Source organism: Bufo gargarizans, chromosome 2, assembly GCF_014858855.1.
Source record: "Bufo gargarizans isolate SCDJY-AF-19 chromosome 2, ASM1485885v1, whole genome shotgun sequence".
Taxonomy (NCBI): domain Eukaryota; kingdom Metazoa; phylum Chordata; class Amphibia; order Anura; family Bufonidae; genus Bufo; species Bufo gargarizans.
Window position 1 is genome coordinate 305,158,582 of NC_058081.1, and position 20,487 is coordinate 305,179,068.

Here is a 20,487-nt window from a genome sequence, read left to right on the forward strand (position 1 = left end):
TGAGCTAACAGCAAAAAGGAGCAACGGAGAGAGGGTAGGGAATGTGGTGGTAATCCTTTGGTGGGCCAGAACGCCGACATAACACTCCGATATAAACTGTCCTAGTTTTGGTCCATGTTAATATATAATGTGTAATAACATTTTAATATAATGTATATTATCTATATAAATTTATAGCACATTTAAGTGGGCATTTATTATCCAGAAATAAGCCTATATTAGGAATATTTGTGGCACAGATTGTGGCGCAATGGTTCATTGCGCCACAATCTGCGACTTTTGCCCGCTCACGCCAGGTCTAAAAAGTGGGCTTGGTGTATGGGGGGAAGGGGACAGATCTGCAGGCCCATCTTCTCATTTTCTTAGGTAATATGCTGCTGTTTTATCACTCCTATTATTACTACTAATGTTGTCTCGATTACTGCTTATGGGCTTTTTGTTTAGAGGTGCTTTGTATTTGGCCCTCATAGTTGCTCATATTAGTGTAGTTTCACACACCTAACAGGGATTTTTTACATCTTAGTGGGGATTGTTTCAATATTGCCTGCTTTATGCGGCATCTAGGTTCCTTGTCAGAGTTTTCCCCGCCATAGGATCAGGCATATCCTTTTTCCGGCAAATGAGCTGCTACTCGCAGAGCTAGTCTGTATTGCTGCTGCTAATATTAAATTTTTTTCATGTTTTTTGTAATGTAAATTACTTAATAAAATTTGCGATGAATTTATATGTGTGTCCCTTTGTTCATTTGGTGTAGTCATTTTCTACGCCTGTTTCAGGTGCCCAAAATGGTCTAAATGTAAGAGAGAAAGACAGCTGGCTTACATTTAGACTGGTGCTGAATGCGCCGAAGTTATGTAGAGGCCGGAGCTTCTTCTTCACTTTGGCGGATCCACTGCCCGATACAGGAGTTATACAGCCGGCCTTAATAAATTACCCCCTTAGTGCTTTTTTTAATTTAAACTTTACAACTCAGAACAAAGTTAGCTCTAGATGGTTACAAGGGCTACAGTCATTATATGTTAATATAATATAGCACTAATTTATAACCATATGCAAACAAGCGAGAAGCGACATGCCTGTAATGTGAAAATGCATCAATGACCCATGGTAAAACTGGCAAACATATTCAGGTTGCTGTGGGAGCATTGCATGTTGCCTATACTACAGCATAACTGCTTCCATCAATACCGTAGTAACACATGTCATCATGTAGCCTTAGCTTTAATTAGTCTGGCAGTACAAGATCAAGTCCTTTTCTCCTCCTCTCTAATATGTTTCTAATCAGAGAGAAAGTTGTTTAATTTGATTTGATGGCAACAAATCAGGATGGTGCGGTTAAAAACTAAAGGTAGTGTCCATAACTATCAATCTGATTCTAGCTGTCAGTTTTATGACATCCTTTCCGCAACAGCCACACGAATTGTGGTAAATTTCCCCCCAAGGTATACATAGGTTACACTTGACAATATTTGTACTCAACAAATAGCATAATAAATAGAATGCTCATAGGGTTTAGCACCCCACATGAAAACTTTATAGACTTAAGGTCCCTTTGCACGGGATGATTACTGTAGATTCGCGGAAAGGAAGTGTTCCTTCCTGACAATCTGCTGATCGCTAGTGGAGGGAACCACTGCACGTAAATCTCCTCCAGAGCATGGGGAGGAGCGATCGCTAATGCCATCGCTCTTCCCCATAAGGACCCATTGTTTGGAGGCAGGAGATTGTGTCTACACGGCACAATATGCTGTGGGTAAGCGATAATTTTTGCGTGCACACAAGTGATCGGATTACCCGATTTACAACGCCCGATCATCGCTAGCGATAATCTGTGCGATTCTCATCCCCTGTAAAGGGCTCTTTACTGTATATAAAGGATTAAGCAAATACTATAATGACCTGCTCACCTGAGCTTTGGGAAATGTTCTGATGGAATCAGTTCTTGCAGAGCCGTATTTCCTGTCAATTTTAGATGAGTCAAACCATGTAGACCAGTAACAGGAAATGAAGTCAAATGGTTGGAGGACAGATCCCTAGGAAGAGAGACAACATGGAAATCAAAGCTAATTCATGTAAATGCCCACATCTCAAAGTTCAACCCAACTCATAGATTTTCCTTTCTGCCAGAAAGTAGAAATAGCTATAACTGAGAACTTAACCAAAGTTTGGCCATATTGTTTGTCACTTATGAATTACGTTTTCACTCATTTACTAATGCAAAAGTGACAAACAATATGGCTGATATTCATACTATCACAGGAAAAATGCAAAAGTAGCAAAAATGTACTGCTAAATATGCTGTCTTATTAAATTGTGGCTAGGATTCTGCTTGGACTATAATAAGGTTGTTATAAGTATGCTAATAGTCTTAAAGGTATAGGAAAAGGGAAATATGTTGCTTGTCCTTTAGCTACCCACTCTGAAGTAACAAAAAAAATGCTTGAAGGCAAAGGTGACAGAACTACAGCTTAGGGCTCTTTCACATCAGCATTAGTTACTTACATTATTCTGCCGTGTTATAGGAGCAGAATAACAAAAATAACTTAAGTTCTGGATTTGGCACATAACTGGACCTGAACAGACCCCATTGACTATGATGGCATCAATCTAGTTTCCGTTTGGAAGAATGGATTTTTAGCGGAGAAAAAAGTCCTCCATGCAGGACTTTCTTCTCCACAACTTTTAACAGATTTTGTGACAGAGGCGCCAAACAGAGCCTTAGAACTGGTTGATAGTCGTACGTTTTTGGTTTGACAACATGCCCACAACACACTTCAGATCTGAACTTCCAGACAAATACTTTTAGAGTGGAATAGATAAAAGCAAAATATTGTTTCCATTACTGATATGGCTGTATCACATTCATTCAACTTTTTGACCTTTTTATGCTATTGCTTTACTGTCAACACACATCCTAGTGAAAATCCCAACAGAGCATACAGTTCTAGATTACAATCTGATAGGTGAGCACGGAAGAAGCTTATGTAAAAAACAAAAGTGACAAATTATGTATGACATTGCATAGGCAGGGAGTACAGATCACAAGAACAGACACAAGTACAGATCAGTTTTTAACTTAAACTTTGAACTTTTTCAAGCATATACAGTACAAGGTATCTGCTCCTGAGCTGCAACTGTTATATGTGATTACAACTTGTAATAAACAGAATAACCTATTAAACACTGCAGCTATGAATACATACATACTGTATGCTGACATGCCACTGGTAACTGGTATTGAGCAGGGCTATATACCCAATGATCAGCTGCTATAAACCATGTGCTAGCTGCGAAGACTAGCAGTAGTTTACACAGTGCTTTACTTCACCAATAATAGATGCTTGCCATATGCAGCAAACAATACAGAAAGTGTCACATCCCAGGACTCGCATTTCCCTGCTTAGCATCAGCATTAGATGTCATCTAGCTTTTGCATCTACTGAAGAATATCATTTTTTAGGAATCAAAGTTTGAATGTGAAAAAGGGTTGTGGGTATAGCATAAGTGATGTATGAAAATAGAGAGGGGCATGAAGTTAATGTCTAATAAACAGAACATAAAAATTGCAGTTAATTCCAATATCCCACTTCTTCCTAATTACAGGAGGTAACTTTAAGATGTCTCTATGCCAACTTCTGATTGTCTTCATATCAGTGAAAAAGATAGTCTATACTTCCTGGTAAGAGGGCAGTATGAAATAGCAATTGTTAGCAGATACTCATTTGTTGTAAATAGGTATTTGAACATGCCTTGGACCAGTAAGTATAGAATATCTTTAATAACATGATTTAAAGTTAATTCCACCTAATCTAATAGCATTCGGACCAAGACGGCTATGGTGCAAAACATGTGACCTTGTGACTAGCACCTCATAGAAGCCTTATTTGTGGGCATCTGTAATACAAAGCAGCCACCCCTTCTGCCTGTGATACTTGTGAGTCACCACCCTAATATAAGTATGGCATCTCTTTTATAGTTTGAACACTGTGGTGTGAATACTATAATAAGCAGTGATATAGTGCTTCCAAAACAAGATGTTTGGGATTTTGGGATAATCAATGGTGATATCACATACAGGGACATCTATACACCTTTCCAGGGTGAGTACCCAACACAACAACTCAGAATTTTCTTACACATTTTAAGCTAGAAAATGGTGGGAAAGAGTGTAAATGACATCATAGGGCATGACATCACTGACAGTTGTTAATAACTGTTTATAGTTTAGATCATTTCTGTAAAATATTAATATTTAGTAACTTTTTCCCCTCTTAAATTATGTTTTAAAAAACACCTCTTATAAGTGTGAGATCAACCTTTAATTGGGAACTGTGCATAAGGAACACACAATGATACCAAGGGGTTGGCCACTTTCTGGTAACTGTTGACCAATGTGTTTGTAAGATGATTATATGCAACTTATTATTATATCCTTTGTTGAAATTCTGTGCAATCTATATTTGATAAGGTAGGCCCCCTTGTTTGCCAAGTCTTTTGTGCTGTCCACATGGAGGTCCTGTCCTTAAAATGGCTGCTGAAGGAGGGTTATATGACCAGGCAAAAAGTACCTCCATCTCTATTCAAACAGACTTCACCTGTGATCTGTACTTGCAGTGTTGGGAGTTTAGCGCAGGAGCAGTGTGTTTGAATGCAGGAGAGATCACATGGAGATGATTTCACATTACTCTCCATCAGTGGACATCTGATTTGCCTAACAAGGGGGCATGGCTTATGAAATGTACCAAACGGCAAAGAATATCAACAAAGGCTCTATTAATCAGGGCCATATAGTCATATGATATACACAGTGGTCACCAGAAGCTAGAAAGTGGCTAATCCCTTTAACAACAACTAATTAAAATGCAACTTACAATTTGATAAGGGAAGGCAAAGATGAAAATGAGTGAGGATGAACATATATTATCTTGTTCCAGGCCAAGTCCCTGTATACAACAAAAGGAGGTAATAAGACTAGGCATATGAAAATTTCAACAGTGTTTACAGCATTGTCCTTTATTATGACAATTGTCATATAACCTAAAAAAGAAGTAATAGATTGGAAAACATGGTGGACAGTTCATAGACCACATTTACCCAAAAATTACCCAATTTTTACAAATCTGAAACATAGTTGCTATTGAAGCTGTCCTATAGGAAAAGTCTATGTTTAGTCCTATAGAATTAAAACACAGCACAAAAAAACGTATATTGCAAACAGATATGCTATATGTATAATAATGAAGATTGTAGCCTAATATTAACAGTAAAATAAAGGGTATATACCCACTAAATTGCCACACGAGATTAACAGGTTTTTAAGAGTATTGTGTCCTTTTTAATATATTGCTAGCTTGATGGTATATTTAATTAAAGTACTTAAAAGCCTTACATAAAATAGGATCAAACAAGTAAAAGATTTGAAGAGCACTTACAATGATCTCAGGACAGTCAGCTGCTGAAAGGTGTTGGATCTAATTTCATAGATTTCATTATGACGCAAATCTCTATAATGACAGACAAATTATAAGCGCAGAGTTGAAGCGTGAAATTTCATAACAAACCCTTCTGCACAATCATATCCCCTGTAACCCAAACATGATGGGGCTAATGGTATTAAGCATTTCATGACTAAAGTGATAGGGCTTGGAAGGCTTAAGTAGCAGTGAAAGAATTAACTGTAAAACACCTGTGCTTGTAATAAATACTCACATCTTCTGAAGTCGTTGACACCCGGAGAAGCTGGGCAAATCCTTGATAAGGTTATATGACAAATCTCTGTAAAATAAGAAATTATGTGTTTTAGCTCCAGAGTGATGCTACCTATTTGATTATCTCCAGGAGAGATGGGGAGGGCACTGGCTACTAAAGTAAGGAATAAAATAAATATGAACTAATCCGTCAGGTCAATTAAACATATTTAAATCTTTGTATCCAGCCATGTAGGCCTGGGAAGCACGACAGAGAAGTTACGACTGAAATCCAATACAGGCACCTCTAAGAAAGGCAATCAAATTACATACAGATGAGACGAAGCTCCTGCATGAATAAGAGCTTGTTCCGCAGCTTCAAAGCAAATTAAATTACCTCTTAAGTGCTCTAATGCTACCTTGCATGATAGAAATTTACTACAGCACGTAAATAAATATCAGTATTTCCTATTAATCATGGTTATGGAGGACTGGACAAGAGCCAGATAAAATTGAACGCATGTCAGACACATCTGGACTGCTTTATAGTGGACATGTTTGGTGATCACATTGTTGGAGTTATACTTCTTACTTCATTGGATGAGCTCAACTTGGGATTTAGTATTTTATTGTTTTATATTGGCTAATACTAGATACAATATCCTCATTGCTGAATATATCTCTAGTACCATTATTTCACTAATATGTCTATCATGCACAGTCAACATTTGCAAACCCTGCCAATTCACCATGAGCGCAAAGATCTGTGGCTGCTGTAAACTTTCAAAGCTCAAATTCATTAGGTAAATATCCATCTGGAAATATATTCAGCGTTCAATCTTCCACTAAACTTTATAAGCCAGGACTCAAGATCACAGTGACAGATGAATAAAATTGCCAACAGATTCACCTACAAAGGATATAGCCAGGATTGTAGATGGAAAATAGGGGGTATCAAAGCAAATCAATACTGAGCCCTCTTATCCACTACTGATTCCACGCTACACGTTGCCACAGCTATGGGGACACCACCTCCTACATCCCTTGTAGAAGAAAAGGTCCACACCAACATGATTACAGTTTAGTGTCCCGACTCCTGACCTAAATTAGTGCTGGTCTTAACTAGACAATATCTCAGTATCCTAAATTAGTGTGCAAGATGGAGAAGTAGACATCCCCTATTTTTGTACCATAGAAGTTCATGGATTATCTATTCTGTTCACATGCCCTTGCTATTAGACAGCAAGGCGGACCAGTTTCACTGTAGTGACAAATTGCCAAAACAAAACTTGATGTGGCCTAGCCCGACTTGTGTGGCATTGTAGTGTCTCTCATTACCCATGTATACCTGTTAGTATGATTCCTTCAGATTTTAATAGATATTGCCTACTCTCCCTCACTTAGGCTGTTCTGTAAATCCATTAGCCTGTTCCAGCAGAGAAGCAGACTACAGGAGGTATAGAGCAGGGCTCAGCAAACTCTGGAACTCTAGATGCTGTGAAACTACAACTACAATTTCCATCATGCATACTTACTTGGCTGTTCTTGTAACTCCCATAGAAGTGAAAGGGTGAATCTGAGAGTTGTAGTTTAAGAACAGCTGGAGTGTAGAAGGTTGCTGATCCCTGGTGTAGGGTATTACTATATACTGTATATACAGAATAGGCATCTGGAGGGCTACAACACCATCGTAGCTCACCACATCACTATTGACTATAGTGGGATCCATAGGGTTTCCGGCAAAATTGCCAGCTCTCTGCTGGAAAAAATTATGTTGTATGCAGCAGTATTTTTCCACCAGAAAGCCAGCAATCATGCCAGAAACCTGATGGAACCCATTATAGTGAGGGTGATCCAGTATGGTTGCAGTGGTCTGGCAGTCTGCTCCTCTGCCGGAACAGACTATCAGAGTTACTGCAGATGTGAACCTAGGTGTATTTCATATTGTAATGCCTTTGGTGAAGGGGATCCCTGTATACACGGTAAATGGCCTAAAGCCAACCTTAGTCGGGGCCCAAACAGTAGGTTCCTCTTTAATATACCATTGGTCATAGCCACGATAATACACATTTTTATTTATATAGAGCTAAAAATTACTATTTATATGTCCAGGGTTTTTTCCTTTTATCTAGCTACAGAAAAGTACAGCACTTGGAGCTATTAATGTAAAACTTGACATCTGGATGCTGTATGAGGAACTCTTGATGCACATTTATCCAGACACATATTTGTGCACAAATGTACCCAAGTGTTTATGGAAATAAACTAGCACAAAACAAACTTCCATCCATCGTGTAATACTGTGTCTCCACACTAATAACAGAGAGAGTATAATAATGAATGTAATAAATATAGTATAAATCTGTGCCTAATCATTTTCTTCTTGTAAATACTTCACATTTTTGGCTTTTAGAACATCCCAATTCTGCAAGGCAGTTTTTTTGTTTTTTTGGAATGCTGAAATTGAATTCTATTCATTGCAAACATACAGGCGTTACAGACCAAAACCACAACATGTCTATAAAGATAATTTTTCCTCTTTAAAACACAAATGTGTCTGGCATATTTGTGGAAAGTTTACAACACTCACGCTGGTAATAAAGCAATAAATTGTAATCAGTGCTAATACACCAAATGCCAAGTGGAGGAACACCACATGTATGCACAATGATCTAAAAGCTGCTGTCATAAATTATCATTTTTCTTTCTGGGTAGGTTAAAGACAAAATAAATCGGAACTTTGGGAGTCTGCAGCTAAGTCATGCATGTCTAATCCTTATCAAATGTCACTTGTACATAATGATATATGCATCGATTGTGCTTAGATACTTTCTACACCCAGGTTCCACATTCTACAGTGCTTTGACTGTTCCTCAAAGTTTATATCCTCACATAGATATTGATGTTGGGCAGATAGCATCCAGGGCTGGAGTTAAGCTATGGAGACAGGTTGCAGTGGCAGCCAAGTTTCATGTCATAAGCCTGGGAGAACATATTGGGTGACAGGGGGGTGTCCAGATTCCTCTGCCGTCCGCAGCTGGGAAGCTTTGTCTTGAGTGAATTTTAATTGCCAGTTGTGAATAGCAGACCTCAGGATGGCATGGTCTACAGAGGAGATGCTTTATGGTGTGCTGAGAACACTGTAGCAGTCGGTGATTTTCATACACAAAGGGCTTTGCACACACACAATGTAGTCAAGTAAATGAGCAGTTCAAGGCTCTCTGTCCTGTACTACTCATTTTTTTCTCTTCTAATTGCTGGAAAGATAGAACAAACTGTGTTCTTTCATGGCTGAGCTCAATATTTCTTGGACCATTCACTACCTTTGAACCGTATCTTAACAAGCACAGACAAATTCCATAAAACAATCTCCCTCCCTCTCCTAAGACATTGCATGCACAGAGCTGGGCTAAGGGTTTAATGTAGGGCAACTATTCCAATACTAAAAACTGTTAAATTCCTTCCTAAAGCACACAGATAACCTGCCCTGAAATCTGATTCTCCCTCTCCCATAGGTGTACTGCTCTCCCAGCGTCAACTGCACTGAGATCAAACCAAGTGTCATATCATTGGCAAACCAGACTTTGATTCATATGATTTATTGTTTTTATTGGTAGCAAATAATTCTCCTCTAATAGCTGGTTACTGCATATATTTTAATAATCACCAGAAAGCTCTTACATTACTTTTCATCTTAGCTTCAGGCACATTTCCCCCCCTGACTAAAACAACAGTTACTTGAGAAGGGGAGGATTGCAGTGAATGATTGATTTACTAATACAGGCCAAAGTGTGAGAATTACATGATATCCATAAAATAATACCAATTTCCGCGCTACTTACAGCATCTGAAGGTTGGGCAGCTGATCACAGATTACACTTGGGAGGCTGACCAGTTGTGCCCCTGTTAAGGTTCTGTGGAAACACCATTATATTCTAATCAGTTACTGATATTACCTAACAGTACTGTAAGTACAAGTGAGGCCAGCAATAGAGACTTACAGACTTTCCAGGCTTGTGGTTCCAGTGAGGTCAGGAAATTCTGTAATTTGTGAAGCCCCATTAAGGATCCTATAAGTAAATAACACATATGATGAAGATGGATAAAAAAAAAAAAACTTTGAAGATCAATGCTATATGAGCAAATTACAGAAAAAATTGCAAAGGAACAACAACCTACTGCAGGTCCAAAAAGATGAGGTTTCTGTTGGCTGTACACATGGCAAGCCCATATAATCCTATAGGAAAATGTACCTAATGAAACTTATTTTTATCAATGTAAAAATGATATTCCTTATATAATTTCATATATATACCATTCCCAGTACAGAATAATTTGGTTTGCGTCTTGCCAATAGGTAGAGGAGATGTGCTGTTGGGATACTGTATGTCAATGGCCACCTCTATTTAGAGAATAAAGGCACTGTAAATGACACCATTAAAAGAGGAGACAATGGAAATTTCCATTGTGCTCTTCTCTATTTGGTTCCCCATCTCAAGAACAGGGCTCACTCCGTGAATGGAGAGTGACTTTCTCTATTTGCTGCTATGGGAATATTTTCAGAAGGAGAGTACACTGCACATATGCGCCATATTCTCTGTTTACTACTATGGGACTTCTGAAAATAGCCAAGCCAGTGCTCACTTATTTTCAGAGGACCCATTGCTGTGAATGGAGAAAGCCAAAAAGCCGCACATGCATTGTGTGCTCCCAATTCATGGTGGGGGCTCCGTTCTTCAGATAGAAACAGGAAATTTATGGTATATCCTATCAAAATACAATAAATGTCCTAGATGGGAAACCCTTTAACTTGAGACTTAAAGCATTAACCTGACATTGTGTTGTGCAAACATCAATTTAAAGTTTGCTGCATCAGCTGTCTGCAGATGAGATGCTGGCTTATTTAATATCCGAGTGATGTCTCAAGGCCTATTTAAAGGGTCAAACATTGACTTATAGGATAGCTGCCTTACATCTGCTGGCATTAGAGGCAGAGCTTGTTAAGAGCTCATTTGCATATCTTTCTTCCCAGAATTCCAGAGGAGCATGTATGGCCTATAAGTCTCCTCACACCAATTAAGGTGCTCTCTTCCCAAGAAGAGATAGTACTCCCCAAATCCAGTTTAGCTTTAAAATGCTGAATCTTTTTTATTACATTTGTTAAGCTTCCAGAAAGTGTTCCACAAGTGGAGAACATGGGTGTTCTTGCCTTCTGTCATGCATTGTGGAAAAGTCTACGAGTTCAGACATACAACAGACTTGTGTTTCTGGTACAATCTCCTACGAAAGTGAATGAGTGAGTTTGACATTTACAACAAAATGCTTTGAGAACAAACCATTATTCCATAGTTCTCTAGACACAAAGTCACCCTGATGATGTGGAAAGGCCTCGATGATAAACTTTTTGTCCATGACAGATTTGAGTGTCAGATACTCAGAAGTATTTATTTAACATGCTAACAACTCACAGAGTCCGGAGCTCTGGCAAGTGCTGAAATGCAGATCTTCCAACATGCTGAATAGGGTTGTCATAGAAGTGGCTGCAAAAAAGCAGAATGAAAATCAACACAGACATACTCAACATTTACAACAGAGGCTGTGAAAATGCCATACAATGCTGTACCAATCTTTAGGAAAGTACAATTCCTATTCTCTTTAGAAAGCTGTGGATGAATAGCCAGAAACGTCTTCTAAGCAGTGTATCTTTTTCCATATCTCTGCATGTGTTTTAATATATACCAATACTTTTGCAAAAGAATCACATAAGGATCAAACAGCAATATGTATGATCAGTCTGAATGCAACAGTAAATTGTAATGCAGTAAAACATAATATACCTGTGGTATATACAATATGGTACAAACAATATAAGTGATGCCCACTACTTTAATTAGACAGTGATAAACAATAAATGGCCAATAGCAATTTTCACTTTCTTTTGTGTTACTCAAAGGGTTAAAGGAAATGTGTCACCCAAAAACTTTTTGCCTGTTAAAAAACAGATTCCAACACATCTCCTTTTTTTTTTTTTTCGAATCCGTTTTTATTTTCTGATTACAGATTTTTTATTCTCTTTCCTGAACTTCATTATGGGCCGGCCATCTTGCCTGAGGTGTTCCTAACAGCAATTAGAAAGCATTAAAAAGTTCCTTTATGGCAGCCACATGGGCAATAGACATAATGGACAGGAGGGGGGCTCATTGACTTCTATAGGAGAGTTTTCTAGACATGCTCTGTGACCTGTACAGAGGTCATTGTACAAGGAAAGAATAGATAAGCTTTGAGAATCACCAACTGTGAATGGTGGATTGTGCCTTATCTTTACACAGAGGTTATATCTTTACAAGCAGGATTGGAATAACAGATAAGCAGGTAACTGCAGTAAAGTGATCTGTACAGACCAAGACGTAGGCTTAGTGGCCAGTGCGAAAACTGCAGCATTTTATGTTTTTTTGTTTAAATATAGTTGTTGACATGGAAAATTAAAAATAACATCAACATTTTTAAAAAAATATGTTGAACATAAAACCTGATTTAAACAATGTCATTTTCTAAAGACACATTCCCTTTAACTTTTATAATTTGGGTGTTCTGAACCTTGGGGTTGTGCTTTTCAACAATGTGTGCTGCTCAACATCTGAATTACAATTGTCCTCTTTGATTTACCAGCATTGTGAGCTGTTTTATGTCTTGCTCAATTGCCTAATCATTCCAGTGTGGAGTGTGGTTTTGGTTATAGGATTATACAGCCACACTGTGGTGAATTTTGTTTTTACTTTAAATGGCCCTTACGTTCTGAAACAATCATCTCGGTTCAATCCGTGTGTAGCACAAAGCCTGTATCTAATGTGATTATGTTGAGCTGGAATATGTCAATTTTATTTCCTATCTTGCTTTACATTAATCACATTCTTTTTTGGCCCCATATGGAAATGACAGCTATTTAAATGATTTCATGTTCTACATGTTCCAATGCATCCTTTAGATGTGGCTGGTGGTCCTATACTAAGATTCATTTGGGGTCAAGCAGATTTGCAGCCATAAATTGTACACTGATAATCCCAGTAATGAAATGTTATATACTAGGGCTGCAGTAAACGATTATTTTAGTAATCAAGTATTTTATTGATTATTTTTTACGATTGATCGAGTAATTTAATAAGAAAAAATAAATTAATAGAGTGTTTTCCTTTATAAAAACTCAGACCCCCTGCCATCAGTCGGCAACACCCTTCGTTCCCCCCGTGCGATCAGCCCAAGTGCATCAGTTCCCCCAGTGCCATCAGATCTACTATCCCCCAGTGCCATCAGCTCCCCCCCCACCCCAGTGCCATAAGATCAGCCCCTTCATGTCCCCCACTCCCCCAGTGCCATCAGATCAACCTCTCCATGTCCCCCAGTGCCATCGGATCAGCCCCTCCATGTCCCCCAGTCACCTCAGATCAGCCCCTCCATGTCCTCCAGTGACATCAGATCAGCCCCTCCATGTCCCCCAGTACCATCAGATCAGCCCCTCCATGTCCCCCAGTACCATCAGTTCAGCCCCTCCATGTCCTCCAGTGACATCAGATCAGCCCCTCCATGTCCCCCACCACCATCAGATCAGCCGCTCCATGTCCCCCAGTGCCTTTATATCAGCCCCTCCATGTCCCCAAGTGCCATCAGATCAGCCCCTCCATGTCCCCCAGTGCCATCAGATCAGCCCCTCCATGTCCCCCAGTGCCATCAGATCAGCCCCTCCATGTCCCCCAGTGCCATCAGATCAGCCCCTCCATGTCCCCCAGTGCCATCAGAACAGCCTTTTCCATGTACCCCACTCCCCTAGTGCCATAAGATCAGCCCCTCCATGTCCCCGAGTGCTATCAGATCAGCCCCTCCATGTCCCCCAGTGCCATCAGATCAGCCCCTCCATGTCCCCCAGTGCCATCAGATCAGCCCCTCCATGTCCCCCAGTGCCATCAGATCAGCCCCTCCATGTCCCCCAGTGCCATCAGATCAGCCCCTCCATGTCCCTCACCCCCCCAGTGCCATCAGATCAGCCCCTCCATGTCCCCAAGTGCCATCAGATCAGCCCCTCAATGTCCCCCAGTGCCATCGGATCAGCCCCTCCATGTTGCCCAGTGCCATCAGATCAACCTCTCCATGTCCCCCAGTGCCATCGATTCAGCCCCTCCATGTCCCCCAGTGCCATTGGATCAGCCCCTCCATGTCCCCCAGTGCCATCGGATCAGCCCCTCCATGTCCCCCAGTGCCATCAGATCAGCCCCTCCATGTCCCCCAGTGCCATCAGTCAGCCCCTCCATGTCCCCCAGTGCCATCGGATCAGCTCCTCCATGTCCCCCAGTGCCATCGGATCAGCTCCTCCATGTCTCCCAGTGCCATCAGATCAGCCCCTCCATGTCCCCCAGTGCTATCAGTCAGCCCCTCCATGTCCCCTAGTGCCATTGGATCAGCCCCTCTATGCCCCCTCGTGCCATCGGATCAGCCCCTCCATGTCCCCCAGTGCACTGGATCCTGAAGTCACACAGCATCGTGTCCTAGCGGGCGCTTACGTGCACTATGACCTGACGATGTGTCAGGATCCAGTGCAGCGCGGTACAGGCCGGCGGGTGACCACGGAGCGGTAAGTTATAGCAAGCGCTTTACTCCCGCCCTGTGGTCACATGACACAAACGAATCCTTGATGCAAAAAATATGCATCAATGATTTTTGGGTGTAGAATTACTCGATTCAATGAAGTAATCGTTTCAGCCCTAATATATACATTAATGACTTCAAAGATTTCCCAAGGTGATTTTGAACTGACACTAGAACTTGGATGGATACTGATATTTGAGCGTATTTGGTATTTTACTATTCATACATTCCTGAGACCCATTAATATTTATTGTTCTCAGTGTTATCTCTATTCTTATTAATCAGGATCAGTTTGAAAGTTTTTCTGGGAGTACAATATTGATTATCTATCAGGATAGGTTTTCAATATCATATTGGTGGTGGTAGGACCCCCGCCAATCAGCTGTTTGAAGAGGCCACTGCACTTCATTAAGTGCTGGGGCCACTTTCTAGGCCAGTAACATCACGTTCATTGGTCACACGGCCATTCAAGTGCATGGGCCTGGGCTGCAATACAAAGCACAGTTGCTATACGATTACAATGCTGTGCGTGGTAAGATGTGAGGAGGCTGTAGTGCTTACAGAGTCTGACAGTCTTTTTAAACTTCTGATCAGTGAGGGGGCCAGGAGTCAGACCTCTCCGGAGAATAGGTCATTAATATTGTACTCCTAGGAAACCTCTTTCAAATATTGTGTGGCATACCTTAAAAGTTTCTATATTATGTAAACAGATTACTATATTATATATACCTTTAGTTTCCATTGTTACACCATATTTTTCAAAATGTTACTACACAGAATTATTCAGTCCCCAAGACCATGTTCTGGTATTGAGGACATATTAGAAAAATCACAACCTGAATGGGGAATTCTGGTTATATCAAATTATCCCCTATTCACAGGATAGGGGATAACTATTAGATTAGTGGGGGTCACTTAATATATCCAGTATACCGATCTAAGACACATCATATGCATTATTAACTTACATTGTAATAAGTGAAGGGTTCCCAATAAATGCATGCTCAGGAATAGCCCTGATATTGTTGCTATGGAATCCCCTAAAAGATGAAATGTGAAGAATGATATTAGAAAAGGCTAGACCATCAATTCGGGAAGGATTATGTATACATTTTTACCTTCTTCCCACAAATCCAATCTAACTTTGCATAGCAAATAAACATTTCCGCACTAGCATAGAAATTTTTTCTGCATGCTAAACAAGGCTTTCAGGTATCTATCATTTTTTCATAGAGGAGCTCTGCTCCTATTTCTCTTACTTAAAGAGTTGTCTGATTTAAAACATTTATGACAACTGAATGGGGTTTTCTCCTATTTAGGAACATCATTAACTAGCCACAGAGGAGACTGACTTACAAAGAGAGTCTCTTGATCTGGAGGACCTAGCATGTCTGTGCTCTACAAAAACTGTTAGTCCAGAAACAACCTATTCCTTGTAATCCACCTAGTTGACAATTCACACCAACCAATCCAAGTATTAAAGGAGTTGTCTCACTTCAGCCTTCAATCTAGCAGCAGTGGGCATGCTTGCACACTATAGGAAAAAGTACCTGCCTATGTATGTGCACTCTGGTGCTTTTACCTGTAGTGTGCAAGCGCGGCCACAGCTGCAGGATTGCAGGGTGGTCATAACTATGGAAACAAGAAGTGTATAATGCAATGGAAAATGAATCAAGCCAGCAAAGGCGGCAATATGGACACACAGCATGCTAACTGTTGTGTACGCGCAATCGGATTATGAATTTATCGGATTAAAAAACGAGTGTTTCGCTCATTTATCCAGTAATCGGCGGTAGACGACACCCCCTCGTTAACGATTATCTTTTAGATTCTCGGCCTGGGTGAAGGGCCCTTAAGTGCCCTTTATTAACTTTGCTACATGATAAATGCCACTTGCTGAAGTGAGACAACACCTTTATACACCACACCTTCATGACAGCTCTACTGGGACTGACTGGAATCGATTGGTGTGAATTGTCAACTTTGCTGCTGGATCAAAAGGAAGAGGATTGCTACTGGCTGAGTTGCATCTGGATTTAGTTTATTGACTTTGGAGGGGTTGGACACTTCTTTAACTCATTTACTGCACCTGGGTGTCTAATGTGGATAGACTTTGTACTGCTTGGTCTTTAAACCATTAGACAGACAGCACATTGAACTTACTGAGAACTGTGATGGTACTGCTGCTGTACTGAACATTTGCTGGTAAAAAGAAACAATGTGGTTGTGGAGCAGCACAGCCAACAGCCTCCAGATGGAAGGGTGCAAGCCTTGAAGGCATGACCAAAGCCTTTTATAGTAAAACACTGAAAAAAGAGTCAGATCTCCAAATTATATTCAGAATAAATCTGGTGGTTTAATCACCCAATGAACAGCAACATTTTGGTTCTCCTATGGACTCATTCTCAAGCCATGAGGATCATTGGGTGATTAAACCACTGGATTCATTCTGATAATGATTTGTGAGTATTGTCTCTCTATTTCTTGCTGATAAAAAAGAGATTGTTAAAAGTGGAAAACTTCTTTAATTTGAGTTGGGAATCTCGGTTTTCGTTGTGATAACTGATCAAATATACAGTTGCAAGAAAAAGTATGTGAACCCTTTGGAATTATATGGATTTCTGCACAAATTGGTCATAAAATGTGATCTGATCTTTATCTAAGTCACAACAATAAACAATCACAGTCTGCTTAAACTAATAACACACAAAGAATTAAATGTTACAATGTTTTTATTGAACACACCATGTAAATATATTCACAGTGCAGGTGGAAAAAGTATGTTAACCCCTAGACTAATGACATCTCCAAGAGCTAATTGGAGTGAGGCGTCAGCCAAGAGTCCAGTCAATGAGATGAGATTGGAGGGGTTGGTTACATCTGCCCTGCCCTATAAAAAACACACACCAGTTCTGGGTTTGCTTTTCACAAAAAGCATTGCCTGATGTGAATGATACCTCGCACAAAAGAGCTCTCAGAAGACTTACAATTAAGAATTGTTGACGTGCATAAAGCTGGAAAGGGTTATAAAAGTATCTCCAAAAGCCTTGCTATTCATCAGTCCACGGTAAGACAAATTGTCTATAAATGGAGAAAGTTCAGCACTGCTGCTACTCTCCCTAGAAGTGGCCAACCTGTAAAGATGACTGCAAGAGCACAGCGCAGACTGCTCAATGAGGTCAAGAAGAATCCTAGAGTGTCAGCTAAAGACTTACAAAAGTCTCTGGCATCCCTGTTAGCGAATCTACGATACCTAAAACACTAAACAAGAATGGATTTCATGGGAGGATACAACAGAGGAAGCCACTGCTGTCCAAAAAAAACATTGCTTGCACAAGAGCACCTGGATATTCCACAGCAGTTCTGGCAAAATATTCTGCGGACAGATGAAACCAAAGTTGAGTTGGTTGGAAGAAACACACAACACTATGTGTGGAGAAAAAAAGGCACAGCACACCAACATCAAAACCTCATCCCAACTGTGAAGTATGGTGGGGGCATCATAGTTTGGGGCTGCTTTGCTGCGTCAGGGCCTGGATGGATTGCTATCATCGAAGGAAAAATGAATTCCCAAGTTTATCAAGACATTTTGCAGGAGAACTTAAGGCCATCTGTCCACCAGCTGAAGCTCAACAGAAGATGGGTGTTGCAACAGGACAACGACCCAAAGCATAGAAGTAAATCAACAACAGAATGGCTTAAACAGAAGAAAATACGCCTTCTGGAGTGGCCCAGTCAGAGTCCTGACCTCAACCCGATTGAGATGCCGTGGCATGACCTCAAGAAAGCGATTCACACCAGACATCCCAAGAATATTGCTGAACTGAAACAGTTCTGTAAAAAGGAATGGTCAAGAATTACTCCTGACCGTTGTGCACGTCTGATCTGCAACTACAGGAAACGTTTGGTTGAAGTTATTGCTGCCAAAGGAGGTTTAACCAGTTATTAAATCCAAGGGTTCACATACTTTTTCTACCTGCACTGTGAATGTTTACATGGCGTGTTCAATAAAAACATGGTAACATTTAATTCTTTGTGTGTTATTAGTTTAAGCAGACTGTGATTGTCTATTGTTGTGACTTAGATGAAGATCAGATCACATTTTATGACCAATTTGTGCAGAAATCCATATAATTCCAAAGGGTTCACATAATTTTTCTTGCAACTGTATATTGTGGGATAAGCTGTTGAGCAAAACATCTCATACTACAGAACACCATGGGAATATCCCATATACATGACTGTACCACTGAAAGACATGCTGGTCTTTGTCCTCCGTGAAGGTACATTCTTAGAGACCAGTGACCTGTTTAACCCAAATGTAACCAGATATAGGGATGTAGCACTGAAAAAGTTTATACCTTAGAGAGCAGTATCATATATACAGTGGTACATAGTGGATTGAGTCCACTAGCAAGGACTGAAGCCACCAAACTCCAAGTCACTTGGGATAGGAGGTCTTTGTGCCTCTACCTATTTTGCACTTTGTTTGCTCATACTGCAGTCCCTGTGAAGACAGTCCTTGTGAAGGTTCTGGCCAACCTACTATAGGGCCCTTCACCGCAGAGGCCTGATAGCATCTACAGGGACTGTCTCTATGGCACAGTATGTATGTATGCCCTTTGATAAAAACTAAACAATACATGTGATGTCATTTGAGAAAACAATATAACTGCAAGATACTGTAGCATTCTTTGGACAGCACTTAGGATCCATTCACACGTCCGTAGTGCATTGCGGATCCGCAATACACCCGGCCGGCACCCCCATAGAAATGCCTATTCTTGTCCGCCATTTCTATTTTCTTCCGGAGCTGCGGACCGGAAGATTGGCGGCGCGCTCCGGAAGTGCGGAGAGCACATAGTGTGCTCTCCGCATCCATTCCGCCCCTATAGAGAATGAATGGGTCCGCACCCGTTCCGCAATTTGCAGAACAGATGCAGACCCATTATTACGGACGTGTGAATGGAGCCTTAGATGGTTAACATACTGTAAATATTGTACAATTACTTACAGCTCTTTAAGGTTCCTGAGGGTTTTGATAGCAGCAGGAAACTCGTCTAGATTGTTGTAGTTCAGATCTCTAAAATTAAAGAGAGAACACCTTGAGACGCACAATCCCAGCAGAGGGCGCATTAATGCAAACAATTCCACACAACTGAAGAAAAAACTGGTGCTTGTAAACTCTTACAAGGCTGAAAATGCTAAACAGCAGGCTGAGGTTCTACCATAAAATTATATTCAGCTGTTAGGCAAACTGAATTACACATTTTGGAAATAAGATTTGTACCTTAAATACAGCTTAAAAAGCATTCACTACTTTGTTGCTGTCTTGAGTTAACAAAGTGATGGTCACTTTACATGGGACAATGTACAAGCAGATTGTCAGGAGGGAAGCGTTCCTTCCCGACAATCTGCTGATCGCTAGCGGAGGACACTGATGCATTTACATGTACCGATCTCCTCCAGCTCCACCAGAGTATAAGGAGGAGCGACCACTAATGCCATTGCTCTTCCCCATATCGACTCGTTGTTTCCCGGCTGCAAGACCATCGCTAAAAATCGTTACTAGTAATGCTGGCTAGCGATGATCGTTTCAATTGTCGGACCGTGTAAAGGGCCCATTAGAAGTTACTGACATAAAACCTGCAGCTGCACCACACCAGTGTCCTCATGACAACACTACCCGTTAGGTTATCTAGCATTTTTGCCTCAATCGCCATAAAAATCATCTGGCTATCCTGAATAGTGGTAGTGAGGATGAGGACTCTGATGTCAATGCCCTTTTAGTCCTTGTGGCAAGGGTAACGTAAACTACCAGATGACAGGACAGGACATCTTAGCACACGGTCACTGGCATAATGGAGTGACACACTACAGGCCAGTAACGTAAATAAATTCATAATATCTTCATATAGGAATAAAGCACATATTTAACATGCAGTAAAGGAACTCTTACGTAATATTTCTGATCTTCTTAAAGAATTCGCAGAAATAGAAATTGTGCTATAACAACAGGCCTATAATAACACCTTATGTATGTAAGTGGAAGTAATACAAAATACACTGTAGTAAGGAGTTAATTATACACTCCTTTTGTATGTACAGTAGGAGTGGGACCCCACTAGATTTGACGTTTTTGATGTGCACACTTTGAGCTTGT

General features: G+C 40.5%; 1 protein-coding gene across 2 annotated transcripts in view; it reads right to left on the minus strand.

The window, feature by feature from the left end:
- LGR5 (leucine rich repeat containing G protein-coupled receptor 5) overlaps positions 1 to 20,487 on the minus strand; it is a 161,908-nt gene that overhangs the window by 12,736 nt on the left and 128,685 nt on the right. The window contains exons 7-15 of one of the 2 annotated variants that reach the window (XM_044277145.1): positions 19,339 to 19,407; positions 15,293 to 15,364; positions 11,156 to 11,227; positions 9,689 to 9,757; positions 9,530 to 9,601; positions 5,710 to 5,775; positions 5,433 to 5,504; positions 4,872 to 4,943; positions 1,908 to 2,033 (exon numbers count right to left, since the gene is read on the minus strand). In XM_044277145.1, the coding sequence (XP_044133080.1) occupies positions 1,908 to 2,033; positions 4,872 to 4,943; positions 5,433 to 5,504; positions 5,710 to 5,775; positions 9,530 to 9,601; positions 9,689 to 9,757; positions 11,156 to 11,227; positions 15,293 to 15,364; positions 19,339 to 19,407 (690 nt within the window). The remainder of the gene's footprint in view (positions 1 to 1,907; positions 2,034 to 4,871; positions 4,944 to 5,432; positions 5,505 to 5,709; positions 5,776 to 9,529; positions 9,602 to 9,688; positions 9,758 to 11,155; positions 11,228 to 15,292; positions 15,365 to 19,338; positions 19,408 to 20,487) is intronic. The other variant, XM_044277146.1, reaches the window with a different exon arrangement.